The following is a 17,394-nucleotide window of genomic DNA, read 5'->3' as shown; positions in this document are numbered from 1 at the left end:
TCAAGTTTCAGGATGACTGCTTTGATATTAATTAATTAAAATAATTAAATTATGATTAACAGTTGATTATGATATAATTAGTGACTAATTAGTCGACATATGGGCTAAGGTAGTAATTGACAACAATAACTAAATAGCTAGGTAGTAATTGACAACATTTAACAAGGTAGGTAGTAATTCGCAACGTCACTAAAGACTCAGGTACGTAGTAATTTGCAAATTTTCCTACTACCTCTGAAAGTTCTTTACGCTTTGCAATATGTGTCCAAAGTATGAAAACTATGATCGTAAATTCTCACTATTATATACATCAAAACGTTACATGTAAGATCTTGTTAATTAGATTGGTTTCGATGTGTATTTAAAGAATATCAACTTTTTATAACTTTTTCACATACAAAATTAGATATATTAGTAGTTGAATATTGCATTAGAATCCGTGCAAATAGTAATTGTAAAGAACTTTAAGAAATGGAGGTAGTATATAATAAGTTTGACATAATCAAGCTAAGTAAAATATATATCATTATTTTGTTTAATTATAGACGGGAAATTATTGTCATAAAAGTAAAGTATATAATTATTTTGTTTAATTAGAGGATGACAAAATAGAGGAATTTTTTTTTAACCAAATAGCAAACAATGTTGGTTTAAATTTTAGGGACCTCTCTTCAGTGGCGGAACCAGAAAATTTATTTTGGGTGGGCCAACCATGTAAGACTAGATTTCATCGCACATAGTATTTCAAAATCTTAAGTAGTACAGAGTACTACTCAAGGCAAATACCATATCCTCCTCTGCAAACCACCTAAGCTACACACATTTATAATCTTCTTAATGCAAAACTAATTTATAACTAGAATCGGGGGGGGGGGGGGGGGGGGGGTGTTCATGGCCCCCGCCAGCCCCTAGTTCCCATGCCTCTCTTTTAGTAAAGTTATAGGGATGGTGATAAAGGTCGCAAGTTGCCGCAACAAAATGTTGTCGCAATCCTACGTGTCAGATTTTAAATGGTACATATATGCGCCACGTAGGTCATGCGTCATCAAAATATTTTTCTTATGAATGCAATATTTTTGCTATGAAAATATGTAAATAAGGTAGTTGATACAAAGGAGGAAACAAATATTTATTATATTTATAATAAATTATATTATTAAGATTTTCCTACATTTTCTTTAACATATATAATAGATTATACTTCATCCGTTTCTTAATATTCGCAACGTTTGAACTTTTTACACTATTCATATATTGTTAGGTGATTTATACGTAAGATAAAACATAGTCATGTATGATCTTGTTAGGTTCGTCTTAATGTGTATTTTCAAAATATCAACTTTTTAAAACTTTTATCTAAAGAGAATTGAAGATATTAATGATCAAAGTTGTATGTTGGCATGCGCGAAAATAATCAACTTTGAGAGTAAAAACAACGGAGAAAGTATAAGTTAATTATTGTAGCTTCCAATTACGTTAATGACACATAAGAATGCCATGTCATCGCAAAGTGCGAACTTTATAATTTTCGTAGTTATAAATGGATAGTTTGGGATTTATGAATCACAATTGACGAATAATAAATACAGTTTATTTATAATTTCATATAAAGATTGTATGCTTGGTAACAAAGATAAACATTTCACGGACACAAAGTACTTAAAATGGAAGGATGGTGGTTATGATCTCAGGCTACCACTCTATTGGAGAGATGCGTGTGGTATGACACCATATTGTCCCTCATAGAACTGAACTTTGATACTTCCTCCAAAAATAGGGTCAACATACTCGCTGATGCTCCCAGACTTACCCATTCTATCTTCAACTACATTCCAGTCCACTGGACCGATGGGTCCGCATTCACAGTAAGCCTAAAACACAATTTATTGACCAAAGCAAAAGTTAATTTAAAAATGCTCATTCCAAGTGGTGATGAAAATATAGAATAATATATTTTATGTTGACATTTATTAGTATTTTATGTTGAACATGAAATATAACATGTACTACTTCCTTGTTATAACGATGTTTGTAATTATTATTTGTACAAATATTAAGAAAAAGTGGAAAAGTATGGAAAAAGATGGGAGAATATAATAAAATATTGATAAAATAAGATAAATGTGTACAAAGATGGGTGAGTGTAAGAAAAAAAAATTGAATAATGTAAGGGATAATGCAGTGGCAGATCCAGGAATTGAAGAATGGGGGTACAAAACAACTCTAATTTCTTTTTTTAAAAACAGGTCCCATTTCTGCTTGATATAACATTCTTGTCTAAATAGAATACAAACCATTCACTTCTTTTATGTTTTCCATCCATTTTTAGTGTTATTAATTATATATATATATTTTTTTTAACCAATTGAGGTTGGCATAAGTGGTTAGAGACCCTTAACCAAGGTCTCGGGTTCGAGCCTTGGGAATGGAAAGAATCTCAACTTGGAGGGATGCTGCCCATCGAGGTACCCATACAAACTCCCACGGAAGATTACCTCGGTGGGAACTCCTCGTAGTAGAACCAAAAAAAAAAAAAATTATATGTTTTTATGTTAATTTGAAAATTATTTGTTATACATCTGTACGGATTAAAACATTGTACTACTAAAATGATAATATTTTATAAAACCGTTACCTGATTTTAAGTAGTCATACTCTTTTAATGTACACAGTGACCACATTGAAATCAAAAAGAATTGAAATAATAGATATGACCATTAGCATTTTCTAGGCACTTTTAGTTTAAAAAATAAATTTATATAAGGGGAATATTTTCCAAAAATATATGGTAGTAAGTGAAAAAGAAGAAAAAAAAAGAGAGGAAGCAATTTGGTTGTAAGTTAAAAAGCTTAAAAAAAAATGGGAAATTGATTTTAGTAGGATTCGAACCCTACCCCTCAACCTCCAAAACATATTTTCATAAATCCTTCCTACCAACGGGTTTAGATATTGCCATTGACATGTTTACAAGCATTTAATTATACATAACCGTTTTTTCTGTATTCAGTTTTTTTTGAATCTTGGGGAAGGGGGGGGGGCAAGTAAACCTCTTGTACACCCTAGATCTGCCCTTTGGGATAGTGAATGGGAAGTTTAAGATAGTAAAATTTTATGTCAAAAAATAGTACTTCGTATAAAAATCAATGTAAATAACATTATAAAACAGATTAAAATAAAATGTGTAAAGAATATTTTCAACCGGAAGTAATACTACCTAATAGTCTAATACTCCGTACTCCGTATTTAATAGGTAATTAAGTCTCAAGTTGAAGAGAGTGGGAGAAATAATATGAAGTAATTGAAGGTTAATTGGTATATACCTTTCTGGCAAGCACATCAAAAGCCGCAACCCATTTACGATCAGTGGATTCGGTACCAGTAGCTAAGGAAAAACCCCACTTGATTCCTTGAGGGAGAGTACCTTTCTGGACAAATAGGTAAACTGCGTTTGAAACCAAATCAGGCCACCACGTATTAACCATTTCTCCAGCCCAAAAATAAGTGTCAATCTTTGTGAGCACGTGGTTGGTACGGTTGCTGATATTGGTGTTGGCTCTTATTTCTCCGTTTAGTAATTGAGTTGCATCATCCAAATCGGCCTGAACCATAGCTTGCAACTCTTTAATCAGTGTCTCATCATCAGTTTCTGGGTTCTCGAAATGCAACACCTTTGGTTCCATCTCCACCGTGATTCTTTTGACTAATAGCTAGCTTTAACAGTTCTAACTTTGAGGATTTTTGGGAATGCTTGCTTATTGTTGCACTGAATGGATTATGGAGGAGCTTATCAATTCGATCAGTATTTATAGAAGACGTACAGGACGTGAGACTTTAGCATACAAGAATCAAAATACGTATGGACGGAGGAGTCTATCATGTAGGATGAGTGGTCTGTGGTCCTGCATCTAAATTAAACTCGTGTATAACGTGATACTGATTGAATTATTCATATGGATAGGACCACCAATAAACTGACCGGTGGCGGTGGACGCATTATAGTGGTCACTTTCGACTTTGGACCTTATTAATACAAACAATCTTATACAGTATCAAAGACATGAGAGATAGTTAGATAAACGACCTCTGGAGCTCGTGCTCCACTTAATTTCAATTGTTCTTGTCCACTACAACTCCCTAATTAGCCACTTAAGTAAACAAGTCTAAAACTGACCCGAATAGAAAATACGACGTAAAGCGGTTGTTGGTGTTGTAATAATTGAATTTTCAAGGCAAATACTAGAATAAGAATAAGAACGAGTTTAGGAAATCGTTGCGCCGTGATAACCAAACCACTGCCTTGAAAACGAGATTCGGTGCAACCGGGGTGCACAATTGTATCCACCGATTCGTTCCCTAAGGTTTACACAACTCTCAACACACAAAGGCACTTTTGGGTGATGAGATGGAGCCACATAAACTTATGCCCAAAAGAATAAGAAGGAAAAGGTTTGAAGAGATACAAATATTCATGACTTAATCATGAACCAAAATTCTTCCATCCAAAACAAAAGAGAAAGGAGGAGGAGAGGAAGAGATCAATATATGTGTGTACCAACAACTCAGAAAATGAAGAGTACTTATAGGATGTGTGGAGGAGACAAAACAATCCAAAGAAATCAAAGGTTTCAAAGGAATTCAATGATATTAATCAACCATAAACCCATGATAATGAAGAGTTGATAACCCCCATAATCAAGAGAAATAATGGACCAACTTAATCACCATAATAAGAATGATAATTGTCCATAAATAATACTTAAAAGGTTATTATAAAGGAGGAATCCAAAGAGAAGATAAAAAACGGACAACACCAAGAACCGATCTCGAAACCTGCCGGTTTTCCAAAACCGGCCGGTTTTCGGTTCACTTCAAAAAATGCCTTTTAAGTCCAATTTTCAACTTACACTCGAAACCTGCCGGTTTCGGAAAACCTGGCAGGCAGGTTTTGAGAAACCTGCCGGTTTTCCAAAACCTGGCAGGCAGGTTTTGAGCGCTTTTACATGCGGAATTGACACAAAAATCACTCGATTTGGATGAGTAACGAAGAAACTGCCGAAAAACTGCGTACGTATAATTAAATAAACGCAATTTGCAATTAATTAACAATTACGAAAATTAATCACCCCTTTTAATTCTTGCAAATTTGTAATATTTAACCATGTTCATGCAATTTAGATTATGAAAATAATAAGAGGCTCGTGATACCACTGTTAGGTTATGATACATATGACAATTCATAAATCATGCGGAAAAACCATTTGGCCAGGAATACATATTATTTACACATAATCATATAGCATAGTTTAGATGCATACTCTTTGTTGCGTGCCTTCCCTAGCTGCGCCCGAACCGAACAAGAACAAGTCTTTAGGACTCCAAGTGTCGTCCCTCCGTAAATAGTCCACAGCACGTCCGGATCCGCTTTAAGATTGACCAACTAGAATCGCCCTTAAGGTACTAAAGATTTTCGGCACTTATAGTCAAGGAATGTGTCTGAATTTTCTCTCAAAAACTCACTTTGAATACTTGAATAATCTGTAAAATATGTGACCCTAGGCACCTATTTATAGAGTTATGGAAAGGGTTTTGGAATCCTATTAGGATACTAATTTATTTAATTATAACCCTACGAGGACTCTAATTAAATAATCATTATCTAATAGTTTTAGGATTTAATCACACTTCGAATCCCGATTGCTTCAGGATTCCCGCACAAGCATTGCACGAGCACCGTACACCCGCGCAAGCCTTGCGGCCCACGCTAGGCGAACAGCGCTCGGCCCATTGCTGTGCTCTTGCGCGCGCGCCCAAGGCCTTGGCTGGGCCTAGCCTTGCGCTGGGCCTGGTCGAGGCTTGGCGTGCGCTGGTGTGCGTTGGCTCGCTGGGCGACGGCCTGGCTTCGTGCCGGGCCTTCGTCTAGCGGGCCTCGTCCGATGCTAATTCGTACGATACGCTTCCGATTAAATTCCCGATTCCGGAATTCATTTCCGATACGAACAATATTTAATATTTCCGATTCCGGAATCAATTTCCGTTTCGAACAAATATTTAATATTTCCGTTTCCGGAATTATTTTCCGATTCCGATAATATTTCCGATTCTGACAATATTTCCGTTTCCGGCAATATTTCCGATTCTGGCAATATTCCCATTTCCGATAATATTTTCCGATACGTACCATGTTTCCGTTTCCGGCAACATCTACGACTTGGATAATATTTATATTTCCGATACGATCCATATTTCCGTTTCCGGCAATATCATCGTTTCCGGAGTATTCATTTCTTGCCTGTGACGATCTCAACTCCCACTGAAACCAAGATCCGTCGATTCCGAATATCCATAGATGGAGTATTTAATGCCATTAAGTACTTGATCCGTTTACGTACTATTTGTGTGACCCTACGGGTTCAGTCAAGAGTAAGCTGTGGATTAATATCATTAATTCCACTTGAACTGAAGCGACCTCTAGCTAGGCATTCAGCTCACTTGATCTCACTGAATTATTAACTTGTTAATTAATACTGAACCGCATTTATTAGACTTAACATAGAATGCATACTTGGACCAAGGGCATTATTTCCTTCAATTTCAACCATCAAGGATCATTACATCTCCCAATTCAATCTTCGTACCATAGTGCATAGCGTACCTTGCATTAAGATTTTCCGTTAGAAAGTATAACCATAAGCAAGGACATTTAAATGGTATATGCTCACTCAAAAGCACACATGATAAAGAAATTATAAGATGCTTTGTTCTTGGTTCAACTAACACCAATTAAATTTGATGGGACAATTTTGTAAAACTAAATTTTACAAAAAGTTCTTCATAAAGTATGATGCTCAAATCAACATAGCCACTTTAGTGAAAGTACTTCATCAATATCAAACTTCTATAATTTGCATCGAAAACTTCAAAGCGACATACTTTGAAAACATAGCAAATAAATACCATTCGACCTTATCCATGATACCTTTAAAATGAAGCAAACCCTCGTTCACTAAAAATTTGTGAAATTAAAAACAACTCAATTATTTCACAGTAAATTCACAAATAATAGCTATGTCAAAATACCAACAATACATATCATTATCATAGCGGAAAATATACTAGCGTCCACAACCTAAATCATGTTTTAGGTCCTTTTAAAGGTTGAAGCTAAAAATTACATTCCACACATACCCACAAATGATATGATTTTATATTTCCACAAATCTTCTCAAAAATTAAGAAAATGACTTACTATGAAAACCAAACATTTGTTTTCATATATTACTCAAAACCATTTACTTAAATAACACTTTCAACTTTCAAGGGAGAAGACATAGAATTCAATGAAGGTTTAAAACTCAATATTCAACATGTGATGTAAATATAACTTGAGCACATCATCCACATATCGAGTAAAATAACCACACATAATTATCACCTTGGAAAAATAAGAATTGAAATTCTCCACCCAAGTTATTAATCTAAACAACTATGAGAATTCAAATTCTACACAATCAATATGCATCAAGATATCGATAAGGTACATGTACCATTACAATGGTGATAACTCCAACACACATAATGAATTCCATAAACACATAATTCTTATCCTCAAGCATGGGAACTCATCACTCATGGTTTTACCACTTAGAACAATCACTTTACATACCTATGATAAAAGAGCATGCAATATAGGAATGAAAATTAAACTGCTCAAAAATCTAAGTGATATAAAACTTGTTCCCAAAATAATAAGAATAAGAAAATCCCACTCCCTTACGTTGATAAGGTTCTCCCAATTCAAGTATAGCCTTGAAACTCCTAATAACCATCCGGTGAATAGTCATCAAACCCTTTCAAGAAAACATCTAGATATTCATATTCCTTAGGTAGGTTGCGAAACTCAAAAGTAAGCTTAACTTACTCCCAAAAGCTTCCCCTCAAAGGTTAACGACAAAAAGTCTCCATTGACAAATCACGGAATTAAGGTCTTACTCATAGGAATTGAAAACACAACACAAATTCAAGGCATACATAAAAACGTCCTTTAGCATAACGGGCAATTCTCATGCCTTGAAAACTCTGACTTCAAGTCTCTTCTAAATTCAACTTGTTCACTACTAACAAAAGAATTAGAAGAAAATAGAACAATCAAGCAAGAGACACTTTAAACCCAACATGCATAGCCAAACAATTAATTGCATCATGCACAAACATGCTAAAAGAAGAATTACCGTTAAAATGAGAATACTCAAAAAAATACATACCAAAACTCATCAATAAGATGAACATCCCAAGAAGTCATGGAATTACATGCATAATAAAAAGAGTACACTCAAATAATACAAGGACCAAGAAAACAAGTCCAACATTGAAATATTAGGCACTTCCCATATAGTGGACTTAAAAGTCTCTTTTACATGACACCTAAAAATTTCGAATCTCGAATATTTGGACTCACAACCACATTCCAAAAAACACCGGGGTCTAAAGGTTTCCCAAGAGAAACTCTCAAAAATACATGAGCATTCAAAAACAACCCCCACATGGAAATAATAAGCCCAAAAATTAAGATCATAAAATGATCACTCAACAAGGTTAAACTATGAGAAATGCCATAATAAAATTATGTACTCAACAATTCCCATAAAACCATTTTAAGATCAATAAACCCTTAAAACTCAAGTCTCAAAACTTTTGGCCAACTTTAATGAAAATCCAACACCAACACAAATAAAAAGGCTATTAATTCTCAACCATAGAAAATTCATTAAACAACACCATACCAATCATGACAAGATTAATGGTCAAATTCCCAAAAGTGTAGTGACTCGAATAATCAGGTATACATCCAAGGAAAATATTATACGTAAAAACTCACTCAACATATTCCAAGGAAAAGGGTTAACATAGTTTGCTTCCACAAACTCAAACACTTATGTTCTAGGGGGTCATCACAAGCTTATGATAACTTGCTCCAATGGGTACACAAAAAACTCCAAGGAATTAAATATGCATATTTCCAACAATGCATAAGAAACCATTGATTATGAAGTTACATACCCAATATTCATGGTGATAAACAAGAACTTGGAATCATACGTATACACCAATATTACTATGACAAGTTAGCGCTTGAAATGACAACGTACAAGGCTAATAATCTAATCACTATTAGAATAAAACTACTTACTAAATACCCTTAGTAAAGCAAGTACACAAAGTCACAAGCCCAAAATTCCTCTACCAAGGAAAATATGACAATGCACAAATAATTCACATTAGTCTTTAAAAGACTAAAAACATAACTTTAATAAAACTAAGGTCTCCTCATGAAATTAAACATGCATGAAACCAAAGTAAACTGTAGAGTGCAATAACATGTTCATACATCATAAATAATTCAAATACTCTACTTTCTAGTAATCATTCCAACAAACATCATTTGAAAATATAAAAATCAATTTTAATATTGTCATCTTCACAAAATATAATTTGTTGAAATGACTATTAGAAATGAACATGTTAGAATAATATCTTATTAAAAGAAGTAGTTTAGAATAAACCTCCCTTGATATTAAATCAAGTATGTGTATTGTAAGACATTCCAAAATCTTCAATCAATCCTCCATCACGATATGATGACCACCATTCATCAATCATCTTCTTCCATGACGTTACTTTTGACTTTCCGTACCCAGAAAAATCAGGTTCGTTGTTGAAGTTGTAACTGACGATCGCGATCATCCAATGACAATCCGACCGTTGAAAATCAAGCCCAAGATGTCCCGGATATTGTGTCAAAATTTCAGGACAATCGGACCACGGATGACCCTCGATCCGGATCAATCTTTGAGACTTCTCCCAGAAAAACGTGAATGAAAAACATCTTTGGAAACCCTTTAAATTCCCTTTATCTTTCACTCAAACTCACAAATATAAATTTCCTCAAAAATCATAAGAAGTATTTAGCCATTGAAATATATCTCGTTTTCAAATTGTTGTAATAATTGGATTTTCAAGGCAAATACTAGAATAAGAATAAGAACGAGTTTAGGAAATCGTTGCGCCGTGGTAACCAAACCACTGCCTTGAAAACGAGATTCGGTGCAACCGGGGTGCACAATTGTATCCACCGATTCGTTCCCTAAGGTTTACACAACTCTCAACACACAAAGGCACTTTTGGGTGATGAGATGGAGCCACATAAACTTATGCCCAAAAGAATAAGAAGGAAAAGGTTTGAAGAGATACAAATATTCATGACTTAATCATGAACCAAAATTCTTCCATCCAAAACAAAAGGGAAAGGAGGAGGAGAGGAAGAATTCAATATATGTGTGTACCAACAACTCAGAAAATGAAGAGTACTTATAGGATGTGTGGAGGAGACAAAACAATCCAAAGAAATCAAAGGTTTCAAAGGAATTCAATGATATTAATCAACCATAAACCCATGATAATGAAGAGTTGATAACCCCCATAATCAAGAGAAATAATGGACCAACTTAATCACCATAATCAGAATGATAATTGTCCATAAATAATACTTAAAAGGTTATCATAAAGGAGGAATCCAAAGAGAAGATAAAAAACGGACAACACCAAGAACCGATCTCGAAACCTGCCGGTTTTCCAAAACCGGCCGGTTTTCGGTTCACTTCAAAAAATGCCTTTTAAGTCCGACTTTCAACTTACACTCAAAACCTGCCAGTTTCGGAAAACCTGGCAGGCAGGTTTTGAGCGCTTTTCCATCTTTAAATTCCAACAGTTGGAGTATGTTCCTCAAAAGTTATGCTTCAAAAGAAGGAAATTTTCTTTGTCCCACATTAATAAAAAAAACTCATGTGTTACCTTTTTTAAATATACCGCTACCCTTTAATGATTTGCAATAAGACAGAAAGGCCGGGCTGGGCGAGTGGCGCAGCACGTTCTCGGGTGTTGGTGGGGCTATTTTTTCCTGACCATTATTATTTTTGGTCGTGTAATCTTTGAAAGATTTACTTAACGGTTAATTGATTTCTTTAACGATTTGATTTCCATCAAAGATATTATCCCGATTTTTGCTTCAGTTATGGAATGAATCAAAGACTAATTGATTGTGTTTCCGTTTTTCTAGCTTGACGGTTTTTGCTATAAAGCACCACATTCCCTTCCAGATAAGATACACAGAAAATAATCTCTTCCTCTTCTCCGAAATAAAAACACAAAACCACCATTGTTCTAGGCATTGCTTAAGGGTGTTCTCAATCTAGTTCTTCGTTGTACAGCGAAGGATTGAAGTCGTTTTATCCTTGGGGGTCGATTTCTACAAGTCTACGTGTACTTAGCGGGGCAAATTCGACTTTAGAGAAGTGATTGGTGTCACGCTACAACATTGTTACATATAAGCTCGTTCTAATTATTGTTATTAGTCATAGTTCCTACAATGTAAAGTCGAATTTATTTTCATTCGTGAGCTGATAATATCCCTACTGTTGTACCCATTTCCTAATCCTTGCTTTCCCATGCTTTTATTCCTGATATGTCGAAAATGCAACATTTTGATGGGAAAAACTATAGGATGTGGTCTGATAAAATGAAAATTTTCTTAGGTCGGATTGGGGTAGATTATACTCTTCTTGTTGATGTACCTCCTGTTAATTCTATTAGGGATTTTGATAAGGATAATAAGACTGTATGTTGTTGCATTACATGACTACTTCCCTTTACATGATTCATAGTAAGTCAAAGAATGCAAAAGATATTTGGGATTCTTTGAAGTCTAAGTATGGTACTGATGATTTTGGGACTAAGAAGTATGCTTGTTCTTGTTGGTTAAATTTTTGTATGACTGATGATAAGCATATTTTGAATCAAGTGCATGAGTATGAGAATCTATGTGCTGATATTATTGCTGAAGGAATGAAGATTTGTGATCAGTTTCAAGCTAATTGTCTTCTTGAAAACCTACCTCCTTCCTAGCAGAATTATATTCACTCCATGAAACATAGACAGAAGGATTTCACCCTCCAAAAGTTGGTTTCTAGGATCGAGATAAAAGAGCAGAATCACATCCAAACCAAAGGGAAATCTCATGATCAATCCTCTTCTACTGCTAACCTTGAAGGAAATATGTCCTTCACCCAATGTGCATTAGTCTAATACCAAGGTTCAGATTAATTACGAACAATTAATTCAGTGAGATCAAGTGATCGGAACAGCTGGCTGGAGCAATGCTTCCGATCAGTGAGTTCTAATCTATATTAGGCTCACAGCTTACACTTGATTGAACCTATAAGGTCACACCATTAGCATGCAACAGATCGCCAGATTAAATGAATCGGAAATTCATTTAATAGCGTTTCGGGAAAATATCTCGGAAAACATAAATATACGATATGACGTTTGATCGGAATCGTATAGCGTATTGCGTATATTCGTAATCTAGGCAAAACGAATAACCGTATAGTTCGACTTTGGATCGTCAAGTACTATACGGTAAATAATCGCCGTAAGGCATTGGACGCAAATACGAGAAGGCAACGCTGCCGGATCAACGAGCCAAGGTGCGCAAGGCTTACTAGGCGCAGCAGCGAGCTAACACGCGTGCACGGAGCAGCAGCAGCAGCGCACACAGCGCGGCCCAAGGCCCAGCGCCTGTGTGGTTGTGCGTGTGGGATTGCGCGGGTGATTGCCGCCTGGTTCTTGGCCCTTTTGCCTTTGCCTGATAGTGTTATAACCTAAGGGTTATAACATTAATCCAACACAAGTTATTTTCTACACACTACCCTAATCAGATTCTAACCTAAGGCAAGAAAAACCCTAAACTCTCTCTGTGCCTCCATTAGAATTGTTCTTCCCTAAAGCAAACTATCTTGAGTGACTTCTAAGCCATCGATCTCAGGACGGATCTGAACGTGCTGGTGAACCAAGTAGAGGAACGACATCTAGAGTTCTTGTTCGTGTTCGTGATACATTGAACTAGGGAAAACACGCTACAAACGTAAGTATTGCTTGATCTGTACTTTATACATGCTTCTTGACTTTGGGTTTATTCCGCTGTCATGTTATGTATTTAACTATGAACCCCTACAGTGGAATCATGAGCAACATGTATTCAAAGTACTTATTGGCATGTTTTATATGTTTGTGATTATTGTCGAATTTTTCTGAATTTTTTCGTGAATTTTCGAATTCTTTCTGGATTATTGGATAAGTCGTAGAAATAAATCTGATTAAAAACGGCGTTTTAAGATCAACTCATGTGAAAAGAATCTCAAAAACATTCCCCGAAGTTCGAGCTTTTCGGCGTTTTTGTTAATTAATTAATTAAATCGTTAAATTTGGAAACTTTTTCAATTAATTGATCGACCTAATGAACTCGGAATTAATTGATATTTTTCCTTACTGTTCTTGGGTATATTATAAACTTATGGAAATTTTTTCGTTCATGAATATTAACTATGAACCCTAATTTTATTTTTACCTAATTTAATGAATTTTGGATCGAAAATTAATTATATTAATTGGTTAGATCTGAAAATTTATTTAGGTGAGAAGGGGGATATGATTTCATGTTTAAATGGCTGATTTAAAAATTCATGGATTAAAATGTTGATTGGATTCGTTAATTTTAATCGATCACCTAAACCAAATTTGATAAAAATCTAATTTTAAATGTTTAGAACGATTTAAAGTTTTGGATTGAATTATCAAAATCATTCAAATTTTTGTTGATGTTAATCATACGTTAAATTTGAATATATGTTAGCCAAGATTTATAAATTTCACGAATTGGATTGTTTGAAATTTAATAAAATCACCCAATACATTATTTTTCGTAATTAAAACGATTAATTTTGTTAATATTATTAAAAATAATTTTCGAGCAATTTTCGTTTCGGATATTAAAAAATTATTTTTTTTTTGATCGGACAACAAGCCACTTGCATGAAGCAAGGGCTGATGCCCGTGCGAGACGAAAGGGGAGGCACGCACACGAAGGCAACATGGGTGCTGGCCTTGTGTGCGATGTCTGCTTACTGCGACAAGGCAGTGGGTGCGCGCAGAGCTGAGCGAAGCCCTCGGGCGGGCACGCGGCACGCCACACACCAAGGCCAGCAGCAGCTGGGCCAAGGCATCGAGCAGCGACGAGAGCAGCAACAACGGCATGGGCGCGAATGCCTGTGCGCTGCGATGCGTCGTGCCTGCGCGCTGGGCCTTGCGCCCTCGCGTGGGTGCGATGCTACGATGGCAATGCGCGTCGATGGGCTGGGCACTCGCCTAGCCCACGATGCACATGATTGTGCAGTTTTTGCTTTGTTTTATTACAAAGCCCAATTTTGGGGCTTTGGACTTATTTTTGCACGAAGGGGCTAACGGTGGACTTTTTGATTATTTTATTTTATTTGACTTGGGCCAGGCCGTGAATTTAAATATTTAAAATTAAAGTTCCAAATTAAATATTGGTTTAAGTGGGAGCCGCTTAAATGAAATTATTTAAAATAATTATTTTTAATTATTTTTCGTGGAGCACCTTTAATTTAATTAAATTATTTTTTGATTAGAATAATTTTAAGGATTAATAATTCGGAATTGATTAATCCTTTTAGGACGCGTTTACATGAACGTGATTTTTATTAAATCATGTAAATACTTGCATATTTACTTGGGCCATTCGTTTTAGGACACGAATGGATGAATGCATATATATTATTTTATGTATTGCAGGTGTTGAAGGTGACTAGTATGGCCAATCTAGGATAGTTAAATACGGTCTGCGTACCGTTTTATCTTTGAATGTAAAGTTTTAAATATGGTATGCGCACCATTGAAGTTTTGATGTAATAATTAGGTTATTATTATTTCAAGTTCTTCTAGATTATTTAAAATTTTAAGCTAGCTTTTGAATGGAGTTCAAGACGATGCCAAGATAACAAGGTGAAGGGAAGATTGGATGCTTCAAGACCAAGTTTTGGGCCATACTAGTTCACCAAAGTTATTTATGCACTTATATATATTGAATGAATGTATATTATGCATGAATTTCGTTTGTATGTTTGATTAAGATTTAGTTCACTAAGTAATCAAACCAACATAGAAACAACTAGGTCCAAAGTAATATTGAGTTTATAATTGCCTTCCAAATCAAGCACTTACAAAAATCTAAGGACATAAGATGCTAGGTTTCTGCCAAAGCGAGGTGCTATTTTAGTATACTTAGATGGTAAGGTATCCCAAAGGAACACGTTGATTGTGGTTTTGACTCAAACAACATTGGCATATGTTGTGGCAATGGGATAAATTATGGTATTAATTTATTAAACAAGAGTAATTTGGAGATTACTAACAATTGGTTTTTGCTTACCTAGAATCTTAAAAGACTTAAGACAAGCCAAAGCATGCTTAAGAATTTAGGACTTTTAGGGTCTTGGAATCGTTTCATTCATTATGGACCATGTTTTATTTTGCATGAATGATTGAATGATTGAATGATTGATTAATAGCTTTAATGATTGAATGGTTGCTTTTATTTCAAAGTTATTAAAGGATTATGAATGGTTATTTATTGCAAATTATTTTCAATTGTAGAATTTCTGAAACAACAATCAAAGCATCAGAAATTATGGATGTCGAGTTAAATTAACTTGACTAACCTTCTTTAATGGGAAGGGAAACTTATCGAAGTTTTAAATGCTAACGACATGAGCTATGTTATCAAGCAACCTTTCCCTAGCTATTATGCGAGGGGTATGACTCCAGAAAGGTATAGAAGATGGGCACTTCACAAATACCTTGTCTCGGAACTTATCCTAAAATTTGTCCCTGGAAATTGGAGAGGGAGGTTCATTACCTATGAGCCTCATGCACTCCTAAGTCATCTAAGGGATAGATGGCGTGTGAGGTATCAACCCAATGGCCAAATTGTTGGCAACGGGGTTGATGAATTGGCTAATTCAATGAGCAATCTCAAACTCATTACCCCACATGAATCGTGTCTGGAAGTTGAGCTTCTAGAGGCACAAAAGCGCATTTACAAGACTAAGATGGACTATAACACACCAATTCGGTCTCATGTGAATATGATGATTGGATTGTTCTTCACAATTGAGAGATTTGGTGGTTCCGTCAAAGAGCCAATAGCTATAGCCCTTGTGCTAAACTCTCTTCATAGGGATTATGAGGGGTTTAAGATGCACTATCTCTTTAATCAGAAAGAGAACACATTCAGTGAAGTTATGGAAATGCTTGAGAAATTCAAGAGTGTTAGGTTATGATACATATGAATAAACATAAATCATGCGGAAAAACCATAAAGTCAGGAAACATATTATTTACACATAATCATTTAGCATAATTCAGATGCATACACTTTGTAGCGTGCCCTCCCTAGCTGCGCCCGCACCGAACAAGAATAAGTCTTTAGGACTCCAAGTGTAGTCCCTCCATAGATAGTCCACAGCACGTCCGGATCCGCCTTAAGATTGACCAACTAGAATCGCCCTTAAGGTACTATATATTTTCAGCTAATAGGGCAGGAATATGGCTGATTTTTCTACTTAAAAATCTTAGCTTTTTATTGTGTGAATACTTGAAATTATCTATATAAATTATGAGCCTTTAACTCATATTTATAGGCCATGGAATAAGTAATCGAATCCTACTAGGATACGAATTAATTAAATTAGAATCCTAGTAGAACTCTTATTTAATTAATTTATCTTTTAGGATTAGGAATTTAATCATTAAACAAATCCTATACACTTTAGGTTTCGTATGTGAACACAAACTCTACACGAGCATGACCCGCAAGCGTGCAGGCCATGCCCGCGCACAGCCAACACGGCCGCTCGGCCCACGTGAGCTACAAGCCCACACGAGCGCAGCTGCACTGCTCGCAGCTGCGCCCGCTGCCACGACCTGCTGGGCCTGTCCTTGCGTTGGGCCTGGCGTGGCCTTGGCTGTTCGTGTGGCGCGCTGGCTTGCTGGACGTGGGCCTGGCTTCGTGCTGGGCCTTCGTCTAGCAAGCTCGTCCGATGCTAATTCGTACGATGCGCTTCCGATTAAATTCCCGATTCCGGAATTTATTTCCGATACGAACAATATTTAATATTTCCGATTCCGGAATTAATTTCCGTTTCGAACAAATATTTAAAATTTCCGTTTCCGGAATTATTTTCCGATTCCGATAATATTTCCGATTCTGACAATATTTCCGATTCCGGCAATATTTCCATTTCCGATAATATTTTCCGATACGTACCATGTTTCCGTTTCCGGCAACATCTACGACTTGGATAATATTTATATTTCCGATACGATCCATATTTCCGTTTCCGGCAATATCATCGTTTCCGGAGTATTCATTTCTTGCCTTTAACGATCTCAGCTCCCACTAGAACCAAAATCCGTCGATTC

At 35.7% G+C, this 17,394-nt stretch overlaps 1 protein-coding gene across 1 annotated transcript; it reads right to left on the bottom strand.

Moving 5' to 3' along the window:
* Positions 1–1,569: 1,569 nt before the first annotated feature.
* LOC110803373 (uncharacterized) lies at positions 1,570–3,822 on the bottom strand. The gene is made up of 2 exons (XM_056836850.1): positions 3,321–3,822; positions 1,570–1,871 (listed from the first exon to the last, which is right to left on the bottom strand). Exons 1-2 carry the CDS (start codon positions 3,678–3,680, stop codon positions 1,701–1,703), a joined length of 531 nt encoding a protein of 176 aa, XP_056692828.1. The 5' UTR covers positions 3,681–3,822; the 3' UTR covers positions 1,570–1,700.
* Between the last annotated feature and the right edge of the window lie 13,572 nt (positions 3,823–17,394).

Source organism: Spinacia oleracea, chromosome 1 (assembly GCF_020520425.1).
Source record: "Spinacia oleracea cultivar Varoflay chromosome 1, BTI_SOV_V1, whole genome shotgun sequence".
Lineage (NCBI taxonomy): Eukaryota > Viridiplantae > Streptophyta > Magnoliopsida > Caryophyllales > Amaranthaceae > Spinacia > Spinacia oleracea.
Note: the sequence above shows the minus strand (reverse complement) of the source record. Positions and strands in the feature narration are given on the sequence as shown.

What these genes read in the sequence shown, in the direction of transcription:
- LOC110803373 (XM_056836850.1), bottom strand. Translation starts at nt 3,680, where the DNA reads ATGGAACCAAAGGTGTTGCATTTCGAGAACCCAGAAACTGATGATGAG. An exon ending in TTGATGTGCTTGCCAGAAAG is followed by an intron (nt 1,872 to 3,320) that starts GTATATACCAAT and finishes ATTGTGTTTTAG; the next exon opens with GCTTACTGTGAATGCGGACC.